At 36.2% G+C, this 26929-nt stretch overlaps 1 protein-coding gene across 1 annotated transcript in view; it reads left to right on the top strand.

Annotated features, from left to right (window-relative positions):
- Nucleotides 1-1452: 1452 nt before the first annotated feature.
- Nucleotides 1453-26929, top strand: part of LOC127637112 (endothelial cell-selective adhesion molecule-like) — a 55112-nt gene continuing 29635 nt past the window's right edge. Inside the window, exon 1 of the mRNA XM_052118024.1 lies at nucleotides 1453-1892. Within this exon, the coding sequence (XP_051973984.1) occupies nucleotides 1823-1892 (70 nt within the window). The 5' untranslated portion in view covers nucleotides 1453-1822. The remainder of the gene's footprint in view (nucleotides 1893-26929) is intronic.

Genomic DNA, 26929 nt, shown 5'->3' with positions numbered 1-26929 from the left:
CTGTTCATCTCATTTTAATTTTAAAAGCAGGAGAATGATCCTGCTCCCTTTACCTCAATACACAGAGCGCACTTAGCCTAATTGTTGCAACTGAACATACGCCTACATTGTAGTTTGGATGGTAGATTGGTTGGTTTAATATTTTATTAATTCAGAGAACAGCCTTCTCAATTTTGTGTAAAGATTTGTTGATTTTGAATGGTTATTTATTTTATAGACCACCAAAGCATTCACAATGTGACATTGTTTTCTTTGTTGTTCCCTGTTCTTTTGATAAATGTAGAAATAGCAGTGTTTCTCATTAATTACCTAGACTGTGGTGGCCCGGCACAGTTTTATAATGCACAGAAATTATTTTTACACTTCTCATCACAACATAAAAGATCTATTGCGTTGTGTTTTGCACCGTTGCTTTGACAAAACATCTCTCACTCCCACTCAGCATCCGAGGAGCAAGTTCAACACGGGTTACCACTTTTGCTTCATTTCATTGATGGCTCAAATGTACGCTCTATTCCATTTTGTGTTTTGTCCATTTGTAAACTGCGTAAAAATCTGTCCCATAAGACTTCAGTGGTTAAATCTACATTATAACTTAACAAGCGATATGATAGGTGTGGGAGATAAACAGATCAATATTTATGTACTTTTTTTTTTACCATAAATCTCCACTTTCACTTTCACATTGGTCTTCTTTTGTTTTTGGTGATTCGTATTCTTTGTGCATATTGCCACCTACTGGGCAGGGAGGAGAATTTATTTTAAAACTTGACTTAAATATTGATCTGTTTCTCAACCACACCTATCATATCATTTCTGAAGACAGATTTAACCACTGGAGTAATATGGATTACTTTTATGCTGCCTAAATGTGCATTTTGGACCTTCAAAGTTTTGATCAATATGCACTCCCATTGTATGGACCTACAGAGCAGAGACATTTTCCAAAAATCATTGTTTGTGTTCAGCAGAATTATGAAAATAATACACATCTGGTATGGCATGAGGGTGTGTAAATGATGAAAGAATTTACATTTTTGGGTTATCTATCTATCTATCTATCTATCTATCTATCTATCTATCTATCTATCTATCTATCTATCTATCTATCTATCTATCTATCTATCTATTCATTTGAAGGGACAGTCTACTCTTTTTTTCCATCCAGTGAAGTAATTGGTGACTGAAAATTAAATTCTGCCTAAAAAACTCCATTTGTGTTCAATGGAACAAAGAATGTTATTCAAGTTTGAAACAAGATTATGGGGAACGAATGAACACAGTATTTAACATTTTGGGGTGAACTGCCCCTTTAATGACCACAGAGGGAGTGTTGAATATCCCATGCCATGCTGAAGTTACCTGTAGCAGAAGTGATGACGTGGTCACTGCTTACAGGGGGGCGTTCCACACCAGTGCAGGTGCAACAGCTCCACTCGCATACATTTCAGCTACTGATAGTGTTCACTTGACTCTCCGCTGGCACTCTGTGTATGACGGAGAGCCGTGCGTAAAGAAACTACAGCGCCTAGGATATCAATATAAGGCATATACTGGGATGTACAGCACGAAACAAACGAACACTTGTTCGGTCCAGGATCACTAAAAATAACTGAAGAGTCAAAAATGATTCCTAGCTTGGATGTAGCGCCGCTTTTCCCCACACTGAACATCTCTCGATCGAAGAGGACATCGTTTTAGAAGGACATTTGAAAGACCCTCAGCGCATTGATTTGTTTGTAGATAACCGTTATCTACTTCACGCGCAGTGTTAATACTTCCGAGCGTGCGCGCAGAACGGACACTCCTCACATGCTGAGCCATGGAGAAGCCAACTTCAGCAAAACTTCACACCTACCTGTCAATATTCACATTGCTGTGCTGTATCTCAGGTAGGAGACTTATACACAACTATTTGAAATGTTACTGTGTGCGAAATACGTTGGCTATTTTAATAATTTATGTAAATATTGTCGCCTATACTCAACTGTCCATAGATAAACAACAACAAGCCAATAGAAACTGTACGTTTTATTTAAAAAAATATTTTTATTTAATTTTATTTATTTATTTATTTATTTATTTCAAAAATGTAACTTATGGAAGAAAAATTACCTGTTATAATTTACAGTATTTATCAATCCTGGTTAATGTATAAAAATTGCAATTGTCCGTTGTTGGCTCTTGCTCATAATGCATTCACTAATATATACAACTTGTAATTTAAAAATATGTATTAGTATATGTTTAAATGACCATTAACCAATACTAATAAATGCTGGACAACTGTTGTTCAAAGCTAGTTCATGTTGTTATCTAATGTTAACAAATACAGCATATTGTATTTTGTAACCCATAATTGAATATATTTTACAATATGTCTTCTATTTTGCTCCCACTTTGAAAAACAGGTCACTAATTTAACATAACCCTCATGTTTATGTGACTGAAAAGAAAGCTATGCCCCACATTTGTGAAATGACACCTTGTCTGCAGGTAGAATTGCATGCCCTCATAAAACACTGTTATCAAAACAGCCACTTAAATTTATCATAGGCACACTAGTTCCAGTCTGGGTGTGGTCAAATCTGCTTATGAAGTCATATAATAAGCTGCTTTTTTAGGTGGTAATGTCATTTTCCTTTCATTATTCTATGTGTGAACTATAAACAATTGATATTGTGTGGATTTGAGTGATGTGACTGAGTAATGCTGCAGCAGTCTTAAGTCACAGGATGTGTCTGACCTACACTGAGATAGCTGATCCTTTGTTTTCACATACAGTGACACACACACACACACACACACACACACACATGAACACTAGCAGGTGCGTCCTCTTCTCTCACATGCCCGGAAAAGAAGGAAAGGGGTACATTATGTGAAATAGGTTAACAGCAGGGAATTGTCATGAGTGGCTCTTTGATTAGATTCTGGAGAAAAAATGGACACAATTGATTGATCAGTGTTGATTAAGACAAAGCGAATAATTAGCTGTGAAGTAAGGATTATTTTCATTTAATGCAAAATTCTCACACATTTTCTGGAATATTCAAGAAAATGTTTGGTTGTTTGAAAGCCATTGAGTTCCTTGTACTTCCATTTACAATAGAATTGAATGGGGCCAATCCATAAACAGTAAAATATTCACTGTTTGAAAAGTATTGCTACAAGAAGTAAACAATCTGTGTTGACATGACTTTAGTGTGATACAATAGCCTTATAACCTTTTTTTTTTTTTTTTTTTTTGGCAAAGTTATATCCTAATACTATAGGCCAGTTCACACTGCACCCCCAAAAGTCTGGGTGAGTGTATTTACCCTGTTGGTGTTTGTCGTGGCAGTTTGAGAGTGACAGTTAAACTTCTCAACATATTGAGTTTGTTGGGGTAGTGTGAATTGGCCTTAATACGACTGTAACAATGCTGATTTAAACAACTGTACAGCTCAAATAATACAACAGCTGTAACAGAAGAATTAATGTCTACACAGTAAAAACAGAAGTGTTAATTTAACTCCTATAGAGTTGAATTTGACTCTGTTTCAGATAACATTTGGTCCCACTCGAAATCAGTGTAAAATTTACTCTTTGGTCAGTGTCAAGTTTTTAGAGTTAATTATACTCAATATTGTGTAAAAAATAACAATGAAATGTGTAAAAGTATTTAACACTGTAGTTTAATCACACTGTTAAGAGTAATATGATTACACTGTATAGAGTTAATTTAACTACAATTTTACTTTAAAAAGATGACACTTTAAGTGTAATATTTACTTTTAATTTCTCTACAGTGTTTAAAAAAAAAAAATCATAAGATGCAGCGTTACTGAATTATAGAACTATCAACTACTATCAAATGAAAACAAGCACAATAACATTAGATCACAGCACTCACAATTTATTGTAAAAAACGCATTTCAATGTCAGTGAATTTACATTGCAAACCCTTTGCCTTGTCTCTGACAGAAACATGTATAACATCATAAAAATGTTTACCAGAGAAAGCAATATGGCACGACAAGGAGAGTTGTGTCATTCCCTCCATATGACATTTGTAGGTCAAAAGGCCTAGGGTAATGCAGGTTGTCGACATGAAAAAAACAAAATCCTGCTTTGATCTGATCACCTCATATGCATGGAAATGTTCTTGAAAAGTTACTGTAACTAAAGGCATTGTGAGTAGCAACAGTTTTTCACACATTATCAGAACTGACTCAATCTGATAAAACACGGGCACTTCAGATTCAACTTTGCCACAGATAACCAAGTATGGGCGATAAACAAACCCATTATGTTTAGCCCAATTAACCTTCATAACCTGAATGCTACTGGGCACTTGCATTGCCATAGCAATTCCAGAACCTCCTTTTACCATATTTAAAGACACCATTTTTCCAGGACCAATGTCTAACCGACTAAAAGTTGTTGAACTTCGCCAACTATATGCCGTATGATTTTGATGCTTTTTTGCCAGCGTTTTGGTAATATTTTTAAACGATTTAAGCTGTTTTTGAAAAAATTATGCTTGCCTTCATACCTCATACACCAACTATGAAGGACAGGCCCAATTTTCTGGATGCAGCGGGGATAGTGGATAAGAAAATGGTGCTTTGGTAAAAGGTTTTTCTGAGGATACAACTTCTTAAACAGTGTGTGGTGATCCACAATTAAATGTTTTAAATATACACATAAACCTTGAGATAACATGGGTGAGAATATAATGTTCATTATTTGAAGTAGTAAAAGAAGCAGGTCCCAGTGTTGGTCAGTAGAAGTTACCAAATCTCCAAAGATAAGAGGAACATTCCTAAGTAAGCACCAGGACTGAACTGCATTCAGTCCCAGATCATTAGATCCTTCACCTAAATTAACAGCTACAGGCCTGTTGTTTCTCTCCATGAAACCATAATCAAAACTTTGTATTCTTGAATGTATTTCTGCTGATGTAACATGTTTTTCCTTCAAATACAGAAATAATACCTTCAATTCGTACTGGCCCACCCCTTCTAACACATCATGCATCACATCAACTGAGAAGTTCTCTGTTGTGTGAAAATACTCCAATGAATTTAATATGCATGACCTTTTCACACCAAAAACGTATGGAAGGGATGGATTACAAGCCATTTCTTGACAGTGAGCAGTGTGTATATCTTTGGTGCATAAAACTATTTTGGAAGAATCTTCAGAGAATTCTGTCTGAAAGTCCTCCTTTTCCGCTAAACAGAACCTGCAACAGTACCTTGCACTGAAAGACTCCACCAGACCAAACAAACTATGCAAACCCAAATTATCACCAGTAACCTGTACTACAGTGCCACGAACATAACCATCGTATAATGGAATCTCAATACCATCACTCTCTAACACTTTAATGTCTCGAACAATGGGAGCAAAAATTTCACTAAAACCATACCGTTTAACATCTTGAGTATGAAATAAAGCGCACAGGTGTATGTTAGCCAAAAAGAATTCCATTTTGGAGAGAAGTTTCTTAAAGTAAAATATACTCCACCCAATTTATGAATACCTCAGCTTAGGACCCAGAGGGTTGGCGACCTCAAAGTCATCATAGAACATCTGGATCTGTATTGTCTGCTTCTCAGTTGAGAACAGGGGTGACTTTTAAAAATGATCCATCACAAATATCTCTCAGTCTAGAGTCGCTGGTAGCTGAGCTTTGCAACATTTCTGCAACATACTGACTTTTAAATATTGACTGCAGTGTAGATTAAATTGGAATATACATGAATTTATCTTGAACTACTACCTGATCATATGTTCCAGTCTTTTTATTTCGTCTTGTGTCAAATCTTGAACCAATCACACATTCAACTGGTTCTACTATTTCCCACTTGTCATTCATAAATTTTGATCGCTTGTATTCGAATTTAAAATTGTGAAAGGATTCTCTAACCCCTCAAAACATGCCTCAACTTTCTTGCACATTTCCGTTTCTCTTTCATTACTAAATACATGCTTTATCACTGTCTCTTTAGCATGCTGATGGATATCTTGAACAATCTCTTCCATGGAAATCACTACAGAATTAAGTGTACTTTGACCAACTCCTGCTGCCTTTAGATCAGAAATTACAGCTGAACAACTATTTACAATGTATGGGGAAGATAACTGTGACTCAGCCTCTAAATATTCAGTCGACTCTTCAACATGAAAAACATGACTTGTATTGACGGTACTTTGAGGAAATGAAAGATCATATTCTACAGAATCAACTAAACTGCTTCCATGGCACTTATTAAGATGCTTTCTTAAACCAGAAAAACTACCAAAAGAACGTGAGCATCCTTCTTGACCACACTTCAGAAAAAGATTCCTGCCTGTACATAGCCCATGAATTATCTTAAAGTGCTTAACAAGGTTGTTTGGACTTCCATGGTCACTTTTGCAAAGAAAACACTTCATAGTTTTATCTCAACTAACGCACCATTCTTGCTCGCAACTCTGCAACTCTAGGAGTCTCCTTTGTTTCCCCATGTCGATGTTATAGATGGTTGTTTGCACAAAAGTGAAAAAGCTGCTCAGGGAAGAACTGTATGACGTACCAAAGACGTAATGGGCTTTAAAGAGTTCAGTCAAAAGCTCCAACTGAACCTTTTGCCTTGCATGGAAGTGCATGCTTGTCAACCACAATGAAGTAGGAGTGAATGGTGCTCTGTGTGGATCCCTGGGCTGAGAAGGTAGGGCTGACTGCTTTGGGTGATGTTGTCTAGATGCTGCTGCACACTGGTTCCAACCTACAACAAAACACATTCAACAGAATTGTTTTGGTGACTAACTTCTGACAATGGATCAGATTACATCAAACTGTGCACAAGATTGAGGTGATGGAAGATATATTTTAAACAACTGTTAAAGGATGTTCACTTTGAGAAAATGTTTTGCTGATAATTTACTCACCCCCATGTCATCCAAGATGTTCATGTCTTTCTTTCTTCAGTCGAAAAGAAATTAAGATTTTTGAAGAAAAAATTTCCAGGATTTTTCTCCATATCATGGACTTCAATGGTGACCAACTGTTTGAGTGTTAAAATGAGGGTTCAAAGTCTGTCTCAATGCAGCTTCAAAGTCTCGACATGATCCCAGCAGAGAAATAAGGTTCTTATCTAGCGAAACGATCGGTCGTTTTCAAAATAAAAATAAAAATTATATACTTTTTATCCACAATTGCACGTCTTGTAGAATCTCAAGATCCGCCACACATTATGTCATGACGTTGAAAAGGTCACGCGGGACGTAGGCGGCAAAGACTAATATAAACGGCCTTTACCAAAAAAAAAAAAATAATTAATAAATAATAAACAATGATGTCGGACGATTTTGAAAGTAAAGGAGAAAATGAGATCAAGTTTTTCGCGCTTCCCTACCTTTTTGAACCTTACGTCTATGTCCCGCATGACCTTTCTGACGTCATGACATAATGTGTGGCGCATCTTGTGCAATTGTGGTTAAAAAGTATATCAGTTTTATTTTTATTTTGAAAACTACCGATTGTTTCGCTAGATAAGAACCTTACTTCTCTGCTGGGATCATGTCGAGACTTTGAAGCTGCATTGAGACAGACTTTGAACCCTCATTTGAACCCTCAAACTGTTGGTCACCATTGAAGTCCATGATATGGAGAAAAATCCTGGAATGTTTTCCTCAAAAACCTTAATTTCTTTTCGATTAAAGAAAGAAAGACATGGACCTCTTGGATGACAAGGGGGTTAGTAAATAATCAGCAGAATTTTTTTTATAAGTGAACTAATCCTTTAAGCATACCTTTTGAAATCTGATGAGCTGATCTACAGCTTGATATGCAGACAGCTTTCCCGGCCTCTTTCTACCTTGTGCAGATGGTGGTAGCAAATAGAGCAGCAGCAAGATGGCAGACATGTCACTGTCCCAGCCTACAAATAAGTAAATAAAACCTGGTTAACATTATGCCATAGCATAGCATTCAAATTGACAACTTGCACCATTACGAAAATGTACACTACACACCTACATAACCCACAATAAAAAGTAAAACAGTTCCATTCACCATTCTCAACTTCAGCAGCTGACTCAGCATTAGCATCAAATCCAAGAGTTCTGTGGTGGGTACAAGTCCATGGCTTTCCTTTATTACTTTTGCTTTGAAAGTGGTTGGCCACTTCTCCAAGAATTTGTTGGCCGTGGCCTCACCAAACAGAAGTCTGAAATCTTGTTCTATCTGCAATGTAACACACATAGACAGAAGTGATGAGTGATACCTAATGCTATATTGGATATTTTGGTGATGCAGTGAATTAAGATGTCATACCAATCCTGGTGTGTCCAGAAATCTTGGGAAGACCAAGAAGACATCTGATGATTTGGCTTCATCGTTGACCATTGCTTGCCGATATATGAAGGTCATTTTCATCTTCTCACGGACAGTCTTTTCATCAGCAGAGTGTCTCAAAACAGCAATAGCTGCTTCCACATCCTCATCAGATGGCTCTCTGTCATAGGTAAAGGGCTGACGACCACGGCCTGGCCCACCAACTTAAGACAAAATACAATGTTAAGAACTCATTTCTGTACAATTGACAGGTCACCATTATATTCACATGTCACTGATCAGTAAACATACCTTTAGGAGATTTGCTGACTGAGGCACCTCTTTCCTCTGCTGTTTTTCTTTGTATAGTCTTCAATCGCCATGCAAGGTATCCCGAACCACTCTCCGGATCGTAGTAATGTTCCTATGTGATTATAAATAAATTATAAAGAAGTACTATTAACATTTCAAAGAGTGAATATGTGCATAATGTTGCAATAACCCATTTACTTACATATCCATGTTGTGAGTATGGGTCTTCTAGATAGGGAAACAAAGCTACTATCCCCTGTGCATACATCACTCTGACACTTTTGGGGGATGTCCTAGCATATGAATTCAAAGTTAACATCACACTAAATTGACATTGCTCAACACAATTTACATAATTAATAACTGTAAATTAATAACAATGTTTCTTTACAGCCCATATATATGCTTAATGCTTACCCATGTGTTTCTGTCATCTCAGCAGCAAGTATGTTAATCATCTGTCTTCTGGTGGCATCTGTCAGAGATTTGGTTTTCCATACTCTTGCATAATGTGTTCACCTCCAGGCTTTGATGTTAGGATTTTTTCAATCAACTATAGGTGGAATAAAATGTGCTTTCCATTATTGTAAAACCATATGTAATGCTGAAAAAATTGTTATCTAAAGAACACTTACCATGGTGAAACAACATTCAGATTGGACTTAACAGCAATTTCCACCACTTACCGCTTTTGCCTCGTAGTTTATGTGGCATGGCCTTTTAGGCTGGCTTCCTTCGTCAGCGGCTACTTCTTCAACAGGGTCACACATCATGAAATTCAGGATGACGGTGTCATCAGATGTACCCGAGCATGATGATGATTGAGAGGCACCTGTTCATTATGAAATTTGTACAAAACATAGAAACATATTACAAGAAACAGTTATTTTTAAGACAATAAATGTTCTCATTCCGGCCTTTAAACTAAACAAACTAATTTGTGAATTGTCTGAATGAATACCAAGTCCTCCATTGCCCAGCATGATTTTGAAAGTTCCAGGTGACTCCTTCACTATTTCTTCAAAAACCTCTGTGTCAACTTCTGTGTCTGACTGGTCATACACCTTAATGTCTGGCTGCCTGCTTTCTGGTATGTTGAATTTTAGACACGCTGTTTAAAAAAATTTAAATAAAAAAAACATGCACTCCCTTCTCACAAGAATCAAAGGTCATATTTAAGTTTGCCTCATGTATTCACAAAATGATGAAAGACAAGTATCTGCACCCAATTTTAAGTAACTGAAAATATAAAGCGGCAAAACAGAAATTATTATTGACCTAACTAGGTATCATAACATAATAGGTTAATGCTGTATTATTTTGTCATTGGGTGATGTATATTGGTTTAACCTACTGTACGCACCTTCTTTCAAGAAAGCATCGAATGTCAGCTCAGACAGCTTGACGTATTTCTGCTCTTTCCCGAATTGAACACGCAACAGCATTTTGCCCCTGTTAACAAAGAAAATATATATTCAAAAATCATCAGTAGTGGCAATGCACTATGCATTACTTAGATGTTACACTGCAATTACAAAGGGCGGCTGAAGAAGACAAAGTTGTGCTGGTTGAATATATATCTCATTAGCCATTTTAGTTCGAAGAGTAACGTAACCCGTTAAAATGGTTAAGCCATGTTAAACAAATACGTCATGCAATCAGTGATCTAAGTTATCGTTTTATAAGACCAACATTAACTCAAAAGCATGCTAACATTACCGTATAAAAAACCCAGATTAACGTTGCCTGGGAAGCTAAAAAAATACATTAGCTAAAAATAGCTATTAACTGTATTAAATCTTTTGTTGTTATAGCGACCGAGCTAAAGTTATTTTACGCATAAATCATTCTGACCAACTTCATTTGTGAAAATATTGCAACACATAAAGAAACACAGTTTCCGATACGGATTGCTATCTGGTTACTTGTAATATGACCTCAACTAATATCAGCACAACTCTAAAATTATGTAAAGTTAAAAATACCGTTTTAGTGTTGAAAACACAGGGATGTTACTTACCTAACAATATCAGTGGCCTCCATCGAGATCTTCCTCCACCGACGTCCGCGCCAAACTTCAGCACAGCAGTGTGGCAGGTATTCATCACTGCTGTAGAGTTAATTGTCACTGCGTTTCTGCAGATTTTTACACTCACTTTTAACTCCACTGATAGAGCAACTTTACTCTCCAAAATGTTGAAAATACTCTATCTGGGTTAAAATAACTTTACTCTGAAATATTAACACCCCATTTTTTACTGTGTAAGTGCATTTATAAGATTAACATTTCTGACTTTAACCTCCTGAGACCTGAGCGTGACTGCTGTTTGCATTTTCCATTTCCCTTTTGATTTGTAACTAGTAGCACTTATTTAACAAGCACAAAACAACTATTTTAGAGCAAATCGTTTTTCAAAAAATGAATGTCCATATATGTGAACAGCAGGACTAAGTTAACACCAAGCTATAGAAAATAAGATTTCATTTTTATCAAATTGTTTATTATGTTTCCAGGAGTGTTGGTTATTCGTGTTATTGAGATGTTACAGACATTACATCAGGAATTATCATAATTCATTCTGATTCAAAGTAATGACTAGCATCATCCAATCACTGCAAACAATGTTAAAATTTTGCTGGAAAAATTCTGAATCTATGTAGTGATTATCATTGTCCCATGTCTACCAAACATGTTGAGTGGTCCAAAAATCATCTGCAGCCTGAAACTGAACTTTTGATAGGAAGTTTGTATTGAATGCCCTTGCTCCCTTATTAGGGAATGACTTAACCTCCAGTGTGCTGTCTGTCTGCACTGGTCTCAGAACAGTTCAAAAAGTTATTTTCATCCTAACTCCATATAAAGCCTCTGAAAACAAAACTTTTCAGCTTTTTGATGAAGCCATTTATTCTCAATGTGAAAATGCACAGTAAATATAGGAATGCATTTACTAAAGTTAATGAATAGAACCGTGTATAACAAAATAAAATAAAATATGTATATTAATATTAAGTTAAATGACCCAAAGATGTGTTAATGTTGAAATTTATTAAAAATAACAAAAACAAAATTCAGCTTGAGGGAATACTGTCCCAAAATCCTAGTTTGTGGGCATCATGTTTATCAGCGTGCTAACACGCGAAAGATAAATGCATTTTTTAAACGGCATATCAAACGAAACTAGAGATGCTAGTTTAAGCAGAAATTAATTATATATATAATATATATTATATTTGTGCTTTTTTCTATTTAGTTTTTCTCTTGTTTTGGAAAAGTTCCTTCTGGAATACTAAACGTGGTATGTTGGGTTGTTTCTGTACTCAACTTCTTTTCAATCAGTGGGAACAATTTCATTTTGCTGTTTGTCTTGATGTTTTAAGTTTGCTTCTAAGCTCATTATTATCTTGTCATACATCATGTGTAAAAATATGAGGAGTGTAAAATGTGGTCCATCAAACTTGAAAACCTCTCATTATTTCCATTAGCTCAAATCTTGACATATTATTAACTGGCTGGCTGCCAATGTGTGATCACTGTAAAGGTTATACTGGATGTGATGTCAAACTCATTTCACTGACAAACTCATTTCTAGCACTAACTGAAATAGTGTTTAAAAAAAAAAAACACTATTGCAGTTTGCTATGTTAAGCCAGGTGGCCGGGGTAAAATTAGTTCAGAAGAACATCATAGGTTATTGTAATCCCACGTTGCTCTGGAAGCATGTACAAGACAAAGCATTGCTTTTGGATAAAGCCCTAGTTAGATTTTGGAGACACTGACTTTAAGTAATTTCAGGACAAATTTTTTGATTGTCCTGCATTTATATTTAGATATGCGTATCGAAGAACACTGTTCTAAAGTCTAATGCTGTAGAACACAAGTTTCTCCATGTTAACACATACAGTGGCTCCGTAAAGACACTATAAATATCTGATTATCAATAAAAGATAGCACAACAACAATTGTAAGCTGACTGCACATCCTAGCACAGAAACTAACTGTGTGTAGCAGTGCACACTTATGATTATGCTTGATGCATGTCCCGGGCATAATAAACACAGGAGTAGATATACTGTATGGAGAATGGAGAATTCACTTGCAATTGTTGAACTAGGTGTGGGAGAGATATGGGCAAGCTGCCGTATCTCATCGCATCGCCTCACTCACTTTCTTCTGAACCATTGTCAAAAACAAAACTGCATTACACGAATGCGACTGAGAAGGACCTGGCCACTCAGCAAGCTGCAACCAGGTATACATGTATGACTCAGAATTACATTTGTTTTATTCTGTAATAATGCATTGGCAAAGTAAATTGTTTTTCTTGCTAATAAAACGAAAGGAATTGAATCTTATCATTTGATCCTGTTATTAAAAAAGGCTTACTGTAAAACGCAAAATATTTTGTCCAAATTGTAATTATAACATGTCCACTGATTTTGTGGCATGTATCAAAGCTTTATACCTGAAGAAATGTGTGTAAGTAAAGGTGCACTCAGTAATTCTAATCCAATACACTTTGTTAAATTCTGCAAATATCTCCTCACAGTCTGCTAGATGTCCGTTCTGTGGGTTTGCTTGAAAATCTAGTTTTTGTGCACATTCCTGACTCTGTAAATGTGACAAAAATAAAGTGGAACAGACCGATCCACACAACAATACTCCAGCCATTCAGCAACAGGGGGTAGTTCTTCCATGTGCACAGGATGGGGGGTGGGGGCAGATTGAGAGGGAAATTCTTAAGAAGAGCAATGGCAAATCTGGCTGATGCGAACTTTCTAAATTCCAAGGAGGACAAATGGCTGAGAAAAAGGTCAGACCTACAGTGCATCTGGAAAGTATTCACAGCACTTCATTTTTTCCACATTTTGTTATGTTACAGCCTTATTCCAAAATGGATTAAATTCATTAATTTCCAAAAATTCTACAAACAATACCCCAACGTGAAATAATTTGTTTGAAATCTTTGCAAATTTATTACAAATAAAAAAATGACAAAAATCACATGTACATAAGGATTCAAAGCCTGTGCTCAATACTTTGTTGAAGCACCTTTTGCACCAATTACAGTCTCAAGTCTTTTTGTGTATGATGCTACAAGCTTGGCACACCTATTTTTGGGCAGTTTCTCAAATTCTTCTTTGCAGGACCTCTCAAGCTCCATCAGGATGGATGGGAAGAATCGGTGCACAGCCATTTTCAGATCTCTCCAGAGATGTTCAATCGGGTTCACAGAGCATTCACAGAGTTATCCCGTAGCCACTCCTTTGTTATCTTGCTGTGTGTTTAGGGTCGTTGTCCTGTTGGAAGATGAATCTTCGCCCCAGTCTGAGGTCCAGAGCGCTCTGGAGCAGGTTTTCATCAAGGATGTCTCTGTAAATTGCTGCATTAATCTTTCCCTCGATCCTGACTAGTCTCCCAGTTCCTGCCACTGAAAACATCCCCACAGCATGATGCTGCCACCACCATGTCTGGTTTCCTCCAGACATGACGCTTGCCATTAAGGCCAAAATGTACAATCTTTTGTTTCTCATTGTCTGAGAGTCCTTCAGGTGCCTTTTGGCAAACTCTAAGCGGACTGTCATGTGCATTTTACTGAGGAGTGTCTTCCGTCTGGCCACTCTATCATACAGTGAAGTGGTGAAGTGCTGCAGAGATGGTTGATCTTCTGGAAGTTTCTCCTCTCTCCACAGAGAAACGCAGGAGCTCTGTCAGAGTGACCATCAGGTTCTTGGTCACCTCCCTGACTAAGGCCCTTCTCCCCCGATTGCTCAGTTTGGCCTGGCGGCCAGCTCTAGAAAGAGTCCTGGTGGTTCCAAACTTCTTCCATTTATGGATGATGGAGGCCATTGTGCTCATTGGGACCTTCAATGCTGCAGAAATTTTCTGTACCTTCCCCAAATCTGTGCATCGATACAGTCCCTGCGGGACCTTATATAGACAGGTGGGTGCCTTTCCAAATCATGTCCAATCAACTGAATTTACCACAGGTGGACTCCAATCAAGTTGTTAAAACATCTCAAGGATGATCAGTGGAAACAGGATGCACCTGAGCTCAATTTTGAGTGTCATGGCAAAGGCTTTGAATACTTATGTACATGTGATATTTTTCATTTTTTATTTTTAATAAATTTGCAAAGAACGTTGTGAATGTTGTCTATATGCCTACATAAAATATAGCCTATTGCAACAGTACTTGCTAGGAGAAGAAATTAGAAAGGAAGCAATTTTGGGTCAGGTTCTGGCTTGAAATCTGATGGTATCATTTAGGGTCAGGCCACATGGTCTCTGGTACGGTTCGGTTTCAATTTAAGGCCTATGCAGACCTCTAATAATGATATAGTACACAGTATATATTAGGGCTGTGAATCGATTGAAATTTTCTAACTAATCAATCATAGTTTTCTGTGATTAATCATGACCAATCATGGTACATTTAAACAAACAATTTTATAAAAAATATCATTAGTTTACACTTTGTCTCAAAGAGAAATCATCTATTTTAATTATTTAAATATGTACACGTTAAAATTTTGTTGTTTTTTTGAAGATAGATTTAAATTAGACAGATATTTACAGGTATAAATCTATATGTTAAGCGACAGAAATTATAATATGAAGGGATTATGTATGTTTAAAAAAATAATAAAGGACAGAATTGAAAAACAGATGCATTTCAATAAAGGGGTGGAATTGGGAAATAAGTTTGGATGTTAAAAAAAATGTGTTAAACAATTAATACATTTAAAAGATTGTTTAGAAATGAGGTCTTCAAAAAGTATGAAAGATTGGATTATGAATTATTGAACTAGAATTAAAGTATTAAAGTACATTACTAAGCAGTGTTATGTGTATATAGGTTTAGGTTGCTTAAGTGAAGGTATATGTGGTACATTTTGTAAAGTGATGTTGTTAAGATACTGTTAAATAGTCACCTTGCTCTTTAATTTATGAACTGTTAAAAGGATTGTAAATGCGGATAATAAAATAAGATCAAAAGATTGTATAATTTTAAGGCAAGAAGGTATTAAAAGAATTGCACTGTAAAAATGTCCATAATTGTTATGGTAAAAGACTGTAAAAATGCTACCGTAAAAAACGATAATTGGTTAACGGGTAGTTACCTTAAAAGATATGGTAAAAAATATCATATATTTAAAAAGACAAAACATGTAATTTTACAGTAAAATGTTGAAATAAATTGCCTGTTTTAGATGTAAAAATTATAATTAACTGTAAAAATGTTCATTGCCATTTAAAAGTTTGGTGGTCACTTGACTGAAATGTTTCTCTTGATCTTAATCGTTTGATCTGAAGGAGTATGATAAAATGTTTGAAACTAGTTTTGTAGACAAAAATATAATCATGCCACCATATTAGATTATTTCATTATAAAACTAAAATTTTAATAAAAAATAAAAAAATAAATTTATGACTTGGACCAAATAATTAAGAAAAGCAGCCAATAAATGCCCAAAATAGATGGGAACTCCTTCAATACTGTCTAAAAAGCATCCCAGGGTGATACCAGAGTACATGTCTGCAACTTCTAGGCAAAGGCTGGCTAATTTGAAGATGCTGAAGTAATATTTTAGTCACAACACAATTCCTATAGTTCCATTTCTGTTCTTATGACTTAACTAATATATTTAAATGTTAAAAATAATAATAATAAAGAATAAGTAAGTGACCCTAAACTTTTGACCAGTAGTGTATATTATGTTTAACAAGAGAGTTCATGTACTTTTTACAGAAAAGTATTGTTAAAATTATGGTATTCCCAGAATTCCCATCATGACCCATCACATTTCATTATATTTTATAGGAATAGTTATGTTTCTTCTAATTTTTTATATCAGTTATGTACATTGGGGTGTTCTGTATTATATTTGATGTAGTATAGTTTATGTTAATTACATTATTTTAATTTCACATGTATCACCCTGATGGTGTTTAGTGTTTGTGTGAGTGACACTGAGCACTGTCTCTATGTTTACTGGTCATTGCTCTTGAAAAGGCCAATATGATGAACTTCATGTCATAATGTGCCTTTCTGTAATTACTACGGTGAAAAACAATAAATTATAAAGTGAAAATATTTTTACAGATTCAGAAGTTTAAGTATTAAGTTTATATAATTTAATAATATAAACAGTAATGCACCATAACATATACAGGCATCAAAATTACGTCCCGTAAAGCCTGAAGCGTGGTTACCGTATTTTTTTACAGTGAATTTCTGGCAACTACAGCTGCCAGTTTTTTTACCATGAAGGAGTTTTTTTTAATGTGTGGCTTCAGCCTTTCCCTTTTTCGGCTAAATGTTATTATAATGTTTTTTGTATGGACAATTTAAGTGTTCAAATAATTTTTGGCCTCACATTTTGTAGCTGGAGTTGCATGTAAGACCCTATTGCTTCTACTTGTGCCATTTTGGTTAGGGTTTGAATATGGGGTGTGTTACATATCAATATGTCCCATATTCGTAAGTGAGAGGAGTCTCTCTCTGTGCTGTGTCCCCTAAGGAGCATGCTCAGTGCAGGCCAGGGTCATGAGAAAACCAGTGGGTGACTTTCCCAACTCTTTTCTTAGACACACACACACACACACACATGCATAATCCATTTTAAAAGACATACCATATCCTCTTGGTAAAGAGCAGTGGTTTTGTACATAATATGGTTGTAAACATCACTAGTATGTTCAGATGAATATTTATAGGCATTATTACATACCACCGATTGTCCCTAGACTTGTCATTGTGTATTTCTGTGGACAAATTTTCCAAATACCATAATCTAGGAATGTTTTATTTATACACACACACACACACACACACACACACACACACACACACACACACACACACACACACACACACACACAAAGGCATTGAGTTCAGTTTGTACTATGAAAATGAGAGTGCTGTACTGACACATTTCTCTGTGTAGACAATTTTATCATCTATAGAAAATTAGTCTTCGTTCAGTCATCCATTTGAATGGATTTCTGTTTATATTTACTATAGTTGAGTGTAGTAAAAGAGCAGCTCATACAGCACTGTGCCCATCATGCATCCATCATTCCAATGAACTCCATGTGGTGTAGTGACAGGCTGTTGTGCCGATGTGTCAGTTTTGTCTATATTGAGCTTATTCAGGGTGGCAGTGTGTTGATGCTTGTACTCTGCTCTCTGTCTTGTGGTAGCCAGTATAATAACTCATGATGAGAGAGAGAGAGAGAGAGAGAGAGAGAGAGAGAGAGAGAGAGAGAGAGAGAGACACGTGTATCATATATTGTATGAGAGATGCTTACCTATTGTCACTGATATGTACTGTATATCTTATTGGAAGACACAGATGAATTCAAAATCACATTAATAATGCTTTGCTTCTGAATTACCATCAAAATGTTGATTCGCCTTACTTTGCAAACCAGCATCCTCATTCACCCTCTTTTTTTCAATGAAGTGTCTATTTTTTTACATCACATCAAAACTGTTGACATGAAACTAAATGAATCCTGAAAATCCAGTTCATGCAACTCAGGTCAAGAGTCAGGGTGTGGCTTATTGCTTTTATAATTTGGCGCAACAGCAAATGATATAATATATAAATGTTCATCAAATTGTTACATTTATCAATGATGTATGATCTATACAGTTTATAAGCTGTAGGCTGTTTACAGTTGCCAAGCATCTTGGTGCATTAATATATAATTCTGTTTTTGTGTGGTCAAGGGTGTGCATATTTGGACTATTTTACAAAAAACCTTTACAATGCACCATTCAATCAAATTTTAGAGCCAGAACTATCTGTTCAATAGAATTGCTGGCCTAGTTTGAAATAAATGTTATATATATATATATATATGACAATCACATTCCTTCGACGTATATACCATGCAACATTATCTGTTTTAAATTTGAATACATTTCATTTGGTGGAGATGTTCCAGTTTAGGTGAGCTTGAAAGAATGTGACTGTAACAAGCATAAAATAGCCTTTCTCAAGAACTAGGGCTCATATAATGAGTTTGTCTTTTAGAGAGGTATCTGTTTTGTATTCGATATGCATTATTTCTTGTGGAAAAAGTAATTAAGCACATACTGTTACTCCAATGCCTGTAGAATTCTGTTCTTGTTGAGGCTTGGTCACTGATTAAGAGTTTTTCGGGTAAAGTGGGTGGCTTTGGGGTCACTATGTGCAGAATAAAGTTCTTCTACTCCTACAAATACAAGTAAATCACCTTTCTTCAGAGAAATAGCGACAGACCCAAATAGGAGTGAGACGTGTGGATTATTAGAAAGAGGGGCCGGTCAAAGAAGAGGAGGTTATGCCCACATTTCAACCCATGCACTATTAGTGGACAGAAAGCTTTAATTTACTGCTCATCAGCACAATTTCAGCTCCTGTTGTCAGGCACTCCCTCAAAATCTAATTACTGTAAAAACCTGGTCAAAAACCAACCAGAGACAGTCATTTTGCGACCTTTGAGAACCACTTTCTTCACATAATTACATACTCACACCTCAGACTTTAACTGTGGGGTCCTGAACCTGTGTTTACATTCTGGTGACTATAACAATCATTTTGTGGCAGTTCTCATTATAAGCTGTAATTATAGGCTCTCTGAGGGGGTGTTAGGATCATTGGTGCACACCAGTGTTTTGGAGCGCTAAGACTTCGTTATGTTAATGACAGCTCTGAGGTTTAGACCCTCCGTCTCCTTAGGTTTTTCCTCCCATCGGGTTTTTGCAGATAAGACGCACACTTGCATCTATTTCACAACCCCAAATAAAATAAAAAAGAGTTACAGGAAAAGTTTTTACTCTAATTCAATCAAGGGTGTCTAGAGGCTGGGTTGTCCTAATAACATATTTTGTTTAGTTTAGTCAATAACCACTAATGTGATTTCCATGAAATCTAGAGAAAACATCAGTTTTGGCTGCTGATGTCGCAGTATCTGTGAATGACCGAATGGCCAATGTCCCAAACGCTTAGTAGAACTTTAAATAGGGAGGATTGATCCAGGAGGACAAGCCTCAGGCGTTGACCTCTCATTTTTCATGCTCCCTCATTAGCAGTGGTAAGGGTTAAATGCTCTGAATTAAGATTGCTGTGTTTAGATTAAACCCTATTGTTTAACAGCATTGCATCTTGTAAGTCTGAATACACACAAAGGGAGATGAGGAAATGTGGCTTTGGTGTGGGCAGCGGTTGTGAATCTAAAATAAAATACTTTATATATTTCTTTAGTGTTAGCCTGCAGTTTAACACTAAAAGAGGCATTCGATTTTGTAAAAATAAATAAATAAATAAAATCTGTTTTTAATGTGAAGCACCGTGCCTCCAAATATTTGCACACAAAAAAATGTCATTGCATTAGATAACAAAATATCAAACCAAGTGGTAAACAAATGATGCTAGAGCTTTTCTCTCAACTATCTTTGTCTGAGTCATTTTTGCATTTACTTTGAACTGGAGATAAAGCATAAACCACTACAGAGATTCCATTTCAACAATCAAATGATGAGGAAAGGACCTCATCATTTATTGTACTGGACTGCTATTTATTGTACAAAACAAGCCCAGATGGGATTTGTAACAGAAAACAAGTACTTTACAGCCCCTGTTATGTGCAATTTAATAACCATAGAAGCATGTCGAGTCTTAACTATCACAAAAACATTGTCTGCAGCGCTTTTCATGTTGAGTTCAAAGTGTCCCATTATGTTGGCATTCATGAACGCACAGTCTGCCAGCTGATTAATACTGGTAAGGATGAGAGTTTAAGAGATTTAATGCCCTTTGCAATAAATATGAAACCTATGTGGGGATACTAGTTTCAATTAGGCAAACTCCCACATAGACCTTGGGAAATATTTAATGTTACTTGAATCAGTGTGGTTTTAGTGCATTTCTATCTTCTATCTTCTATCTTTCTATCCAAAGATTAACACTAAGGAAGATGAAGAAATGTGGCTTTGGTGTAGGCAACAATTGCACATTTCAAACAACACACTTTATATATTTTCATTAGTGAAAACCTGCTGATGCACTAAAAGAAACCAACAGTTTTGTAAAATTACATTTCCAAATACTTTGAGGCGGCTCACTATAAATTGTTTTTTTGTTTAAACTGCAGGCTGTTATTTGTCTGCTCTCTTTATCTAACATTGATGTTTGGTGAGTGTATTTCTTTCCTCATTAGTGTCTGATCATTATAGTCATTGATTTTCTCATTTACATCTTTCAACCATTTAGGTAGATCCTCTTTGGCTCATTACAGGTTTATTTTTAGCTTTCATTGTAGAATGAACAATGTTTGGATTTCTCCTTTAGATTGAAAAAGTTATTGCCATTTATTTTATTATCTGCCTGTTGTCAATGCAATTATAAGTTATCCATATATTCCCCCTACTTTTCATTCTGTTAATCAAAGCATAAATAATATTTCTCTGATAATTTATGATAATCTCCGCTTTCTAAGAGAGCCTAGGGGAGGTGCTGCATCTCTGTGGTGTATGGAACCTAATATCTAACATGCTGTTGCTCGCATCAGCTTCATCAAGCATGCATTTTGGAAACAGGGTGAGGAGACATGATTCGTTTTGTATTAGGACAAGCAGGTACACGTACAGTGCATTCAGAAAGCATTCAGACCCCTTCATTTTTTCACAATTTGTTATGTTGCGGTCTTATGCTGAAATGCTTTATATTATTTCTTCCATATTACTTCCATAATGACAAAGCAAAAAACTGATTTTTGATACGTTTGCAAATGTATTAAAAGGAAAAAACTGAAATATCTCATTGACATAAGTATTCAGACCCTTTGCTATGACATTTGAAATTTAGCTCAGGTGCGTCCCATTTCTCTGGATCATCTTTTAAATGTTTCTACACTTTGATTGGAGTCAACCTGTGGCAAATTCAATTGATTGGACATGATTTGGAAAGGCACACACCTGTCAATATAAGGTCTCACAGCTGAAAATGCATATCAGAGCAAAAACTGTCTGGGGAAGGCTACAAATAAATTTTGGCTGCATTGAATGTTCCCAAGAGCACAGTGACCTCCATAATTATGAAATGGAAGAAGCTTGGAACAACCTGGACTCTTCCTAGACCAGGAAACCAGGCACCACTCATCACCATCAACTGCAATACCATCCCAACGGTAAAGCATCGAGCATCTCTGGAGAGACCTGAAAATGGCTATCCACCGACGGTCCCCATCCAACCTGACAGAGCTTGAGAGGATCTGCAGAGAAGAATGTCAGAAAATCCTCAAATCCAGGTGTGCAAAGCTTGTCAAATCATACCCAAATAGACACAAGGCTGTAATGGCGGCCAAAGGTGCTTCAACTAAGTACTGAGTTAAGGGTCTGAATACTGATTTGTGTGAGTACTGAATACTTGTTTTTATATATATATTTTTTTATAACTATTTATTATTAAAAAAATAAAATAAAAACACACACATATATATATATATATATAAATATATGTGTGTGTGTGTGTTTTTATTTTATTTTATTTTGTTATAAAAAATTATTATTTTTTGCTTTGTCATTATGGGGTATGGAGTATAGATTGATGTGAAAACAAAAACATAATTTAAAGCATTAAGCTTAAGAAAATGAAGGGGTCTGAATACTTTCTAAATGCACTTTATTTCTGTCGCATTGTGTTTGAGTTGCTCAATGAATATAGCCCTATGCCACAACATCTGCCTGTGCTCAAAGCGAGATATCTCTACTTGACACCTCATCACCAAAAGGAAACATCTTCTATCCCTGAATGCACTGCTCATTACCAGAGTCACACAGTTTGTGAATTACAGCCCTCCTGAGGCTATCGATATTCTATCCAGTCAGAGTTCCACAATTCTCAGATCTACTCCAGATACCCCTGTGTCTTTCCTTTAAGCCCATACTTTCGATTGTCACCAACCTTGGCTTTGCATCATGATCAAACACACACTCTTTATTTCTCCTGCATGTTGCAATGCCGTCCTCTGAGCTCTACCACAGATCATTTTTATCTGGATTCTGCCACCACAATCTCTAGGGTTGCATCTCAGTTTTCCACTTTATCTTTCCCCATCTATTTCTTTTCTAATTTATATGGGCAGCACTCTATGCATCCCTTCTTTCCCAGTTTGATCTTGACATTTGTGGAAACACTTATGAAAATAATAGCCCAGGGTCCCACAACACAGAATCGCATTGAAAACGCATTAACGTGAATGGGAGAGATGTCCTACTCTTGCGCTGTGCCCAATCCATTACTGGCAGTCTCTGTCATTAGCCATTCATTCCCACTCACCACTCAGATATAATCAGTACAGGAGGCGCACCAGGGAGTTCGTCTTCTCTCCATCAGTTTAAAAATAGCCAGAGCTGTCAGGAACAGGCCCTTCCCTCCACTATCGATAATTCAGGGTCCTAATTACTGTGTGATACATAATTGAGCACTTGATGAAAACGTGTATGTTCATTTAAAAAGTTTCACCTTTAACCTGCTGGCTCTTAGAGAACGGCAGTCTTGGAGAGGTTTGGAATGCTAATGAGATGAGGAATAATTTAAAATTAAAGCATTTATTTTCCAAACTGATGAAAATCTAACACTGTCTAAACCCTGTTGCGTCGCATCGTACCACAAACGTTTAAGGCTGTCTATACCGGATACCAATGGATGAAGTAAACTTATCCTGTAGTTAAAGGGATCCCAGATGTGTATGACTTTCTTTCTTCTGCAGAACACAAATAAAGTTTTTTAGAAGAATATCTCAACTCTGTAGGTCCTTACAATGCAAGTGAATGGTGACCAGAACTTTGAATCTACAAAAATCACAAAGGCAGAATAAAAGTAATCGGTACAACTCCAGTAGTTAAATCTATGTCTTCTGAAGTGATATGATAGGTGTGGGTGAGAAACAGATCAATATTAAGGTCCTTCAGAATCTTATGGATTACTTTCATGCTGACTTTATCTAATTTTTGGACTTTCTTCTGCTTAACACAAATGAAGATTTTTAGAAGAATATCTCTGCTCTGTAGGTAGACGGGGTGTAAGTGTTATCTAGGCCTCCGAAAATAAAAACACAGCTCTGTTGACAAATATAAGTTATGTAATCACCAGATGTTGATAATTACAGAATTAATTATGACTTTAATTATGTTCATTACAGTGGAGTATCAAGGGATTTGATGCTGACATCAGCACTCTTTGAAATAATTAGTTTTCTAAACAAAGTTTGAGGTACAATTATTTACATAGGACATCTGTCATTTAATGAAGGCTACTTGTGTTTAATTTTCAGTAGCAGTTTACAATAAGGTTCCATTCATTAACATTAGTTAATGCATCGGGTATCATGAGCTAATAATGAGCAATATATTTTTTTACAGCAGTTATCTTTGTAAATGTTAGTTAAAAAATACAGTTGTTCATGTTAGATCATGTTAGTTCATAGTGTGTTAACTTTTATGTTAACATATACAACTTTTGATTTTAAAAATATATTATTATACGTTGTAATTAACATTACCCTAGGTTAATAAATGTTGCAAAATAATTGTTCATTGTTACAGTAGTTCATGTTTAATGTTGATAACTGATGTTGTAAAACATTAACTTTTTATGTTGGATGGAATGCCAGCAGTACTTGAACCACCACTTGTTATTTTACTCAAAAAGTTGGCAAAAAAAAAAAGACATAAATCTAAGTCCATAATCAAGGTGCACCAGGCTGCGCAATGAGAAAATGATGTTTAGCTATGGTATTTGACGAAGGTCAAAATATGTGTTGTGATGCATTGAGGAAAAAAAATTTATGTGAAGCATGAATTTGCCTAACCTTCTTAGGGGAAACTACTTCTGTCTGAATATTTATGTTTTCATTTGAAAATGCATTGATTTTGCTATGCCTCTCATCCACATTGGAATGGCGTTTCCTTCACCGAAAACAGAATTTCCAAAACGTTTTCCATAACTGCATACTTTGGAAAATGATGGCATTATGAAACTGAAAACAGATTTTTTCACATAAAAGGATTAATATGGATGTGACCATAGTCTGTTGGGGCAAGTTTTCCCAGGGGTCAGTGGCTAAAGCTCTTTCTAAGATAAACAATAGAAACGTTGTAATGCATCGACCCAAGCATGTAGAAATACCAGCAGGCACTGTCTGGATCAGAGATATTTGAGTGAGGTGTCTATTAAAAACACAGGCCCTGAGCTCCAGATTTGACTGTTTAATCGAGCCTGCGAGGATTAGAGTTGGATTATTCAGGCATTGCAAAGAATCAGCAAATTAGCAAGTGGGTTTAATCTGAGAACAGGACAACACGCAGATACTGTTAGTGTTTCTGTGTATGTTTGAGGTGGGGTATATGTCATAAAATGTAATATAAAAGGGTTGACAGATTCTTGCTCCCTACCCCCCTTCTTAAATCTATTCTTTGGGACCTTTGGGAGGGCAGCACTTAATCTAGGATCTTCACATTTTTTAAAAAACGAGTTAGCTTTCTTGACTGAGATCTGCATAAATGCACCTCCAGGACTTTAGACATACCGTCTTTACCATCAAAGCCACAATATCCTGTGCTGTTCGAAATAACCTTTCTGAATGTTACATCTTGTGCAGGATGATAACTTGGAGGTGACATAGAATACATTTTCCATAGCTTTATAAAGACATAAAAGATTTTAAATGCGCAGTTGTAGAGGATTACGTGCACAGTAGTACTTTGCTCTCACACATTAAAATGTAACTGGAAATTTATATCGTCTTTGGAAATGCAATGCATGGAAATCTGGGATACGTCAAGAAATACCTTCAGATTCACATTATTAAGCTTACAGCTGTTGCAAATTAGCTCAGAGATCCATTTTCATCTTGTTTCTTTTGAAGATTCAATATTTTGCATGGGGTGATGGTTTGAGTTATGCAGGCGCTGTAAAACCAGCACGTAGGTGATAAGTTTTGTGCCTGAGAAGGAAGTGGATGGCCAACTCTGTTCCTTGAGTGAGTTTTCTTTTTTGGTGGCAGAATGAAGGTAAATCTCATGCCACTCAAATCTCATGACTGACTAAGCAGCGAACATCCACAAAAAAGTCTTAAAGTAGAACATCTAAAACATTATTTATTAATACAGCAAAGCTGACTATGGAAATTGCTCACCCAAGTTATTTGGGCATGGCAGCAAAGTACAGTACATAGGTTTGTCCTGGGTTGTCTGATCAAATTTTCACACAGGGGAGAGAGAGGCAAGGCAGAGAGGTTGCTGACTGTTCAGTCGGAAGAAACAAACAGACTGTGGGCATCATGTCGCATTTGGTCACAGTGCTGTTGTGGTTCAAATAGCAGCACTCTCAGCTCTTTCAGACAAAGGAAGATGCACTGCATGCCTCGGAATTATCATCACTCTATGTTCAAAACAAAAATTTTAATTTGAAAACATTTGTTGAAACTAACATTTGACTTTGGAAAACCCAGCCAGTTCTACTATTTTTTTTTTTTTTTTTTGTGCAAATAGTTCACTTTAATACACTATGTACTATGTGAAGCTCCTTATATTATCATAGCAGCATTTTTTATAAAAAAACATTTGAAACAGGAAAAAATAAAAGAACAAAAAGGTTGGAGACAAGAGGAGAGGCGGAGAGACAGCATTTTGTCCTTTCCTTTTTCTGACTCCCCACTTCCTCTTCGGCTGCCTGGCATTCCCTGATAAGCTTCAGCAGTCCGTCATGGACCAATTCCACTGCTCCCAGATCACCTTGATATCGCCATCACATAAATAAATACATTTCTTTGCACTCATCTCATGAGTGGCTACTCTGAGTAATGCAGAAATCACTGCAGTGACTGAACGTTGGAGAAGTTTGTGTATCTCAGGTTCACTGATTGAGAAAACATCCTCAGTCTGATGGATTTGTGGTTTAAATGTTGACTTAACTGTTGTGAAGAGTGTAAAATAATTTTGTATATTTTATCTGTGTTTTATTCGGAAATTGGCTTTCAGTAATTCATCCTTCAAGAATACAATTCTTCAGGCCTACTTTACAGAATAAGATTTCCATTTTGATGTGTGTACATGCAACAACAACAGCATAAAAAAGAAGGGGTACTTGCAAAGGTTTGCAATTTAATCTTCAAAGTTTAAAGGGAAATATGACTCTGTTAACCAGGCCTCCACCCATCCTTCCTAAAAATGGACCCCTGCTGGAAAGTGAGCCCTGTAAAGGAACGCTTTGTTGGGACTCTGTGGCAGTGCTGTTGTTTAGTGTCCCTCAGGA

Source organism: Xyrauchen texanus, chromosome 44 (genome assembly GCF_025860055.1).
Source record: "Xyrauchen texanus isolate HMW12.3.18 chromosome 44, RBS_HiC_50CHRs, whole genome shotgun sequence".
Classification (NCBI taxonomy): Eukaryota; Metazoa; Chordata; class Actinopteri; order Cypriniformes; family Catostomidae; genus Xyrauchen; species Xyrauchen texanus.
Note: the sequence above shows the minus strand (reverse complement) of the source record. Positions and strands in the feature narration are given on the sequence as shown.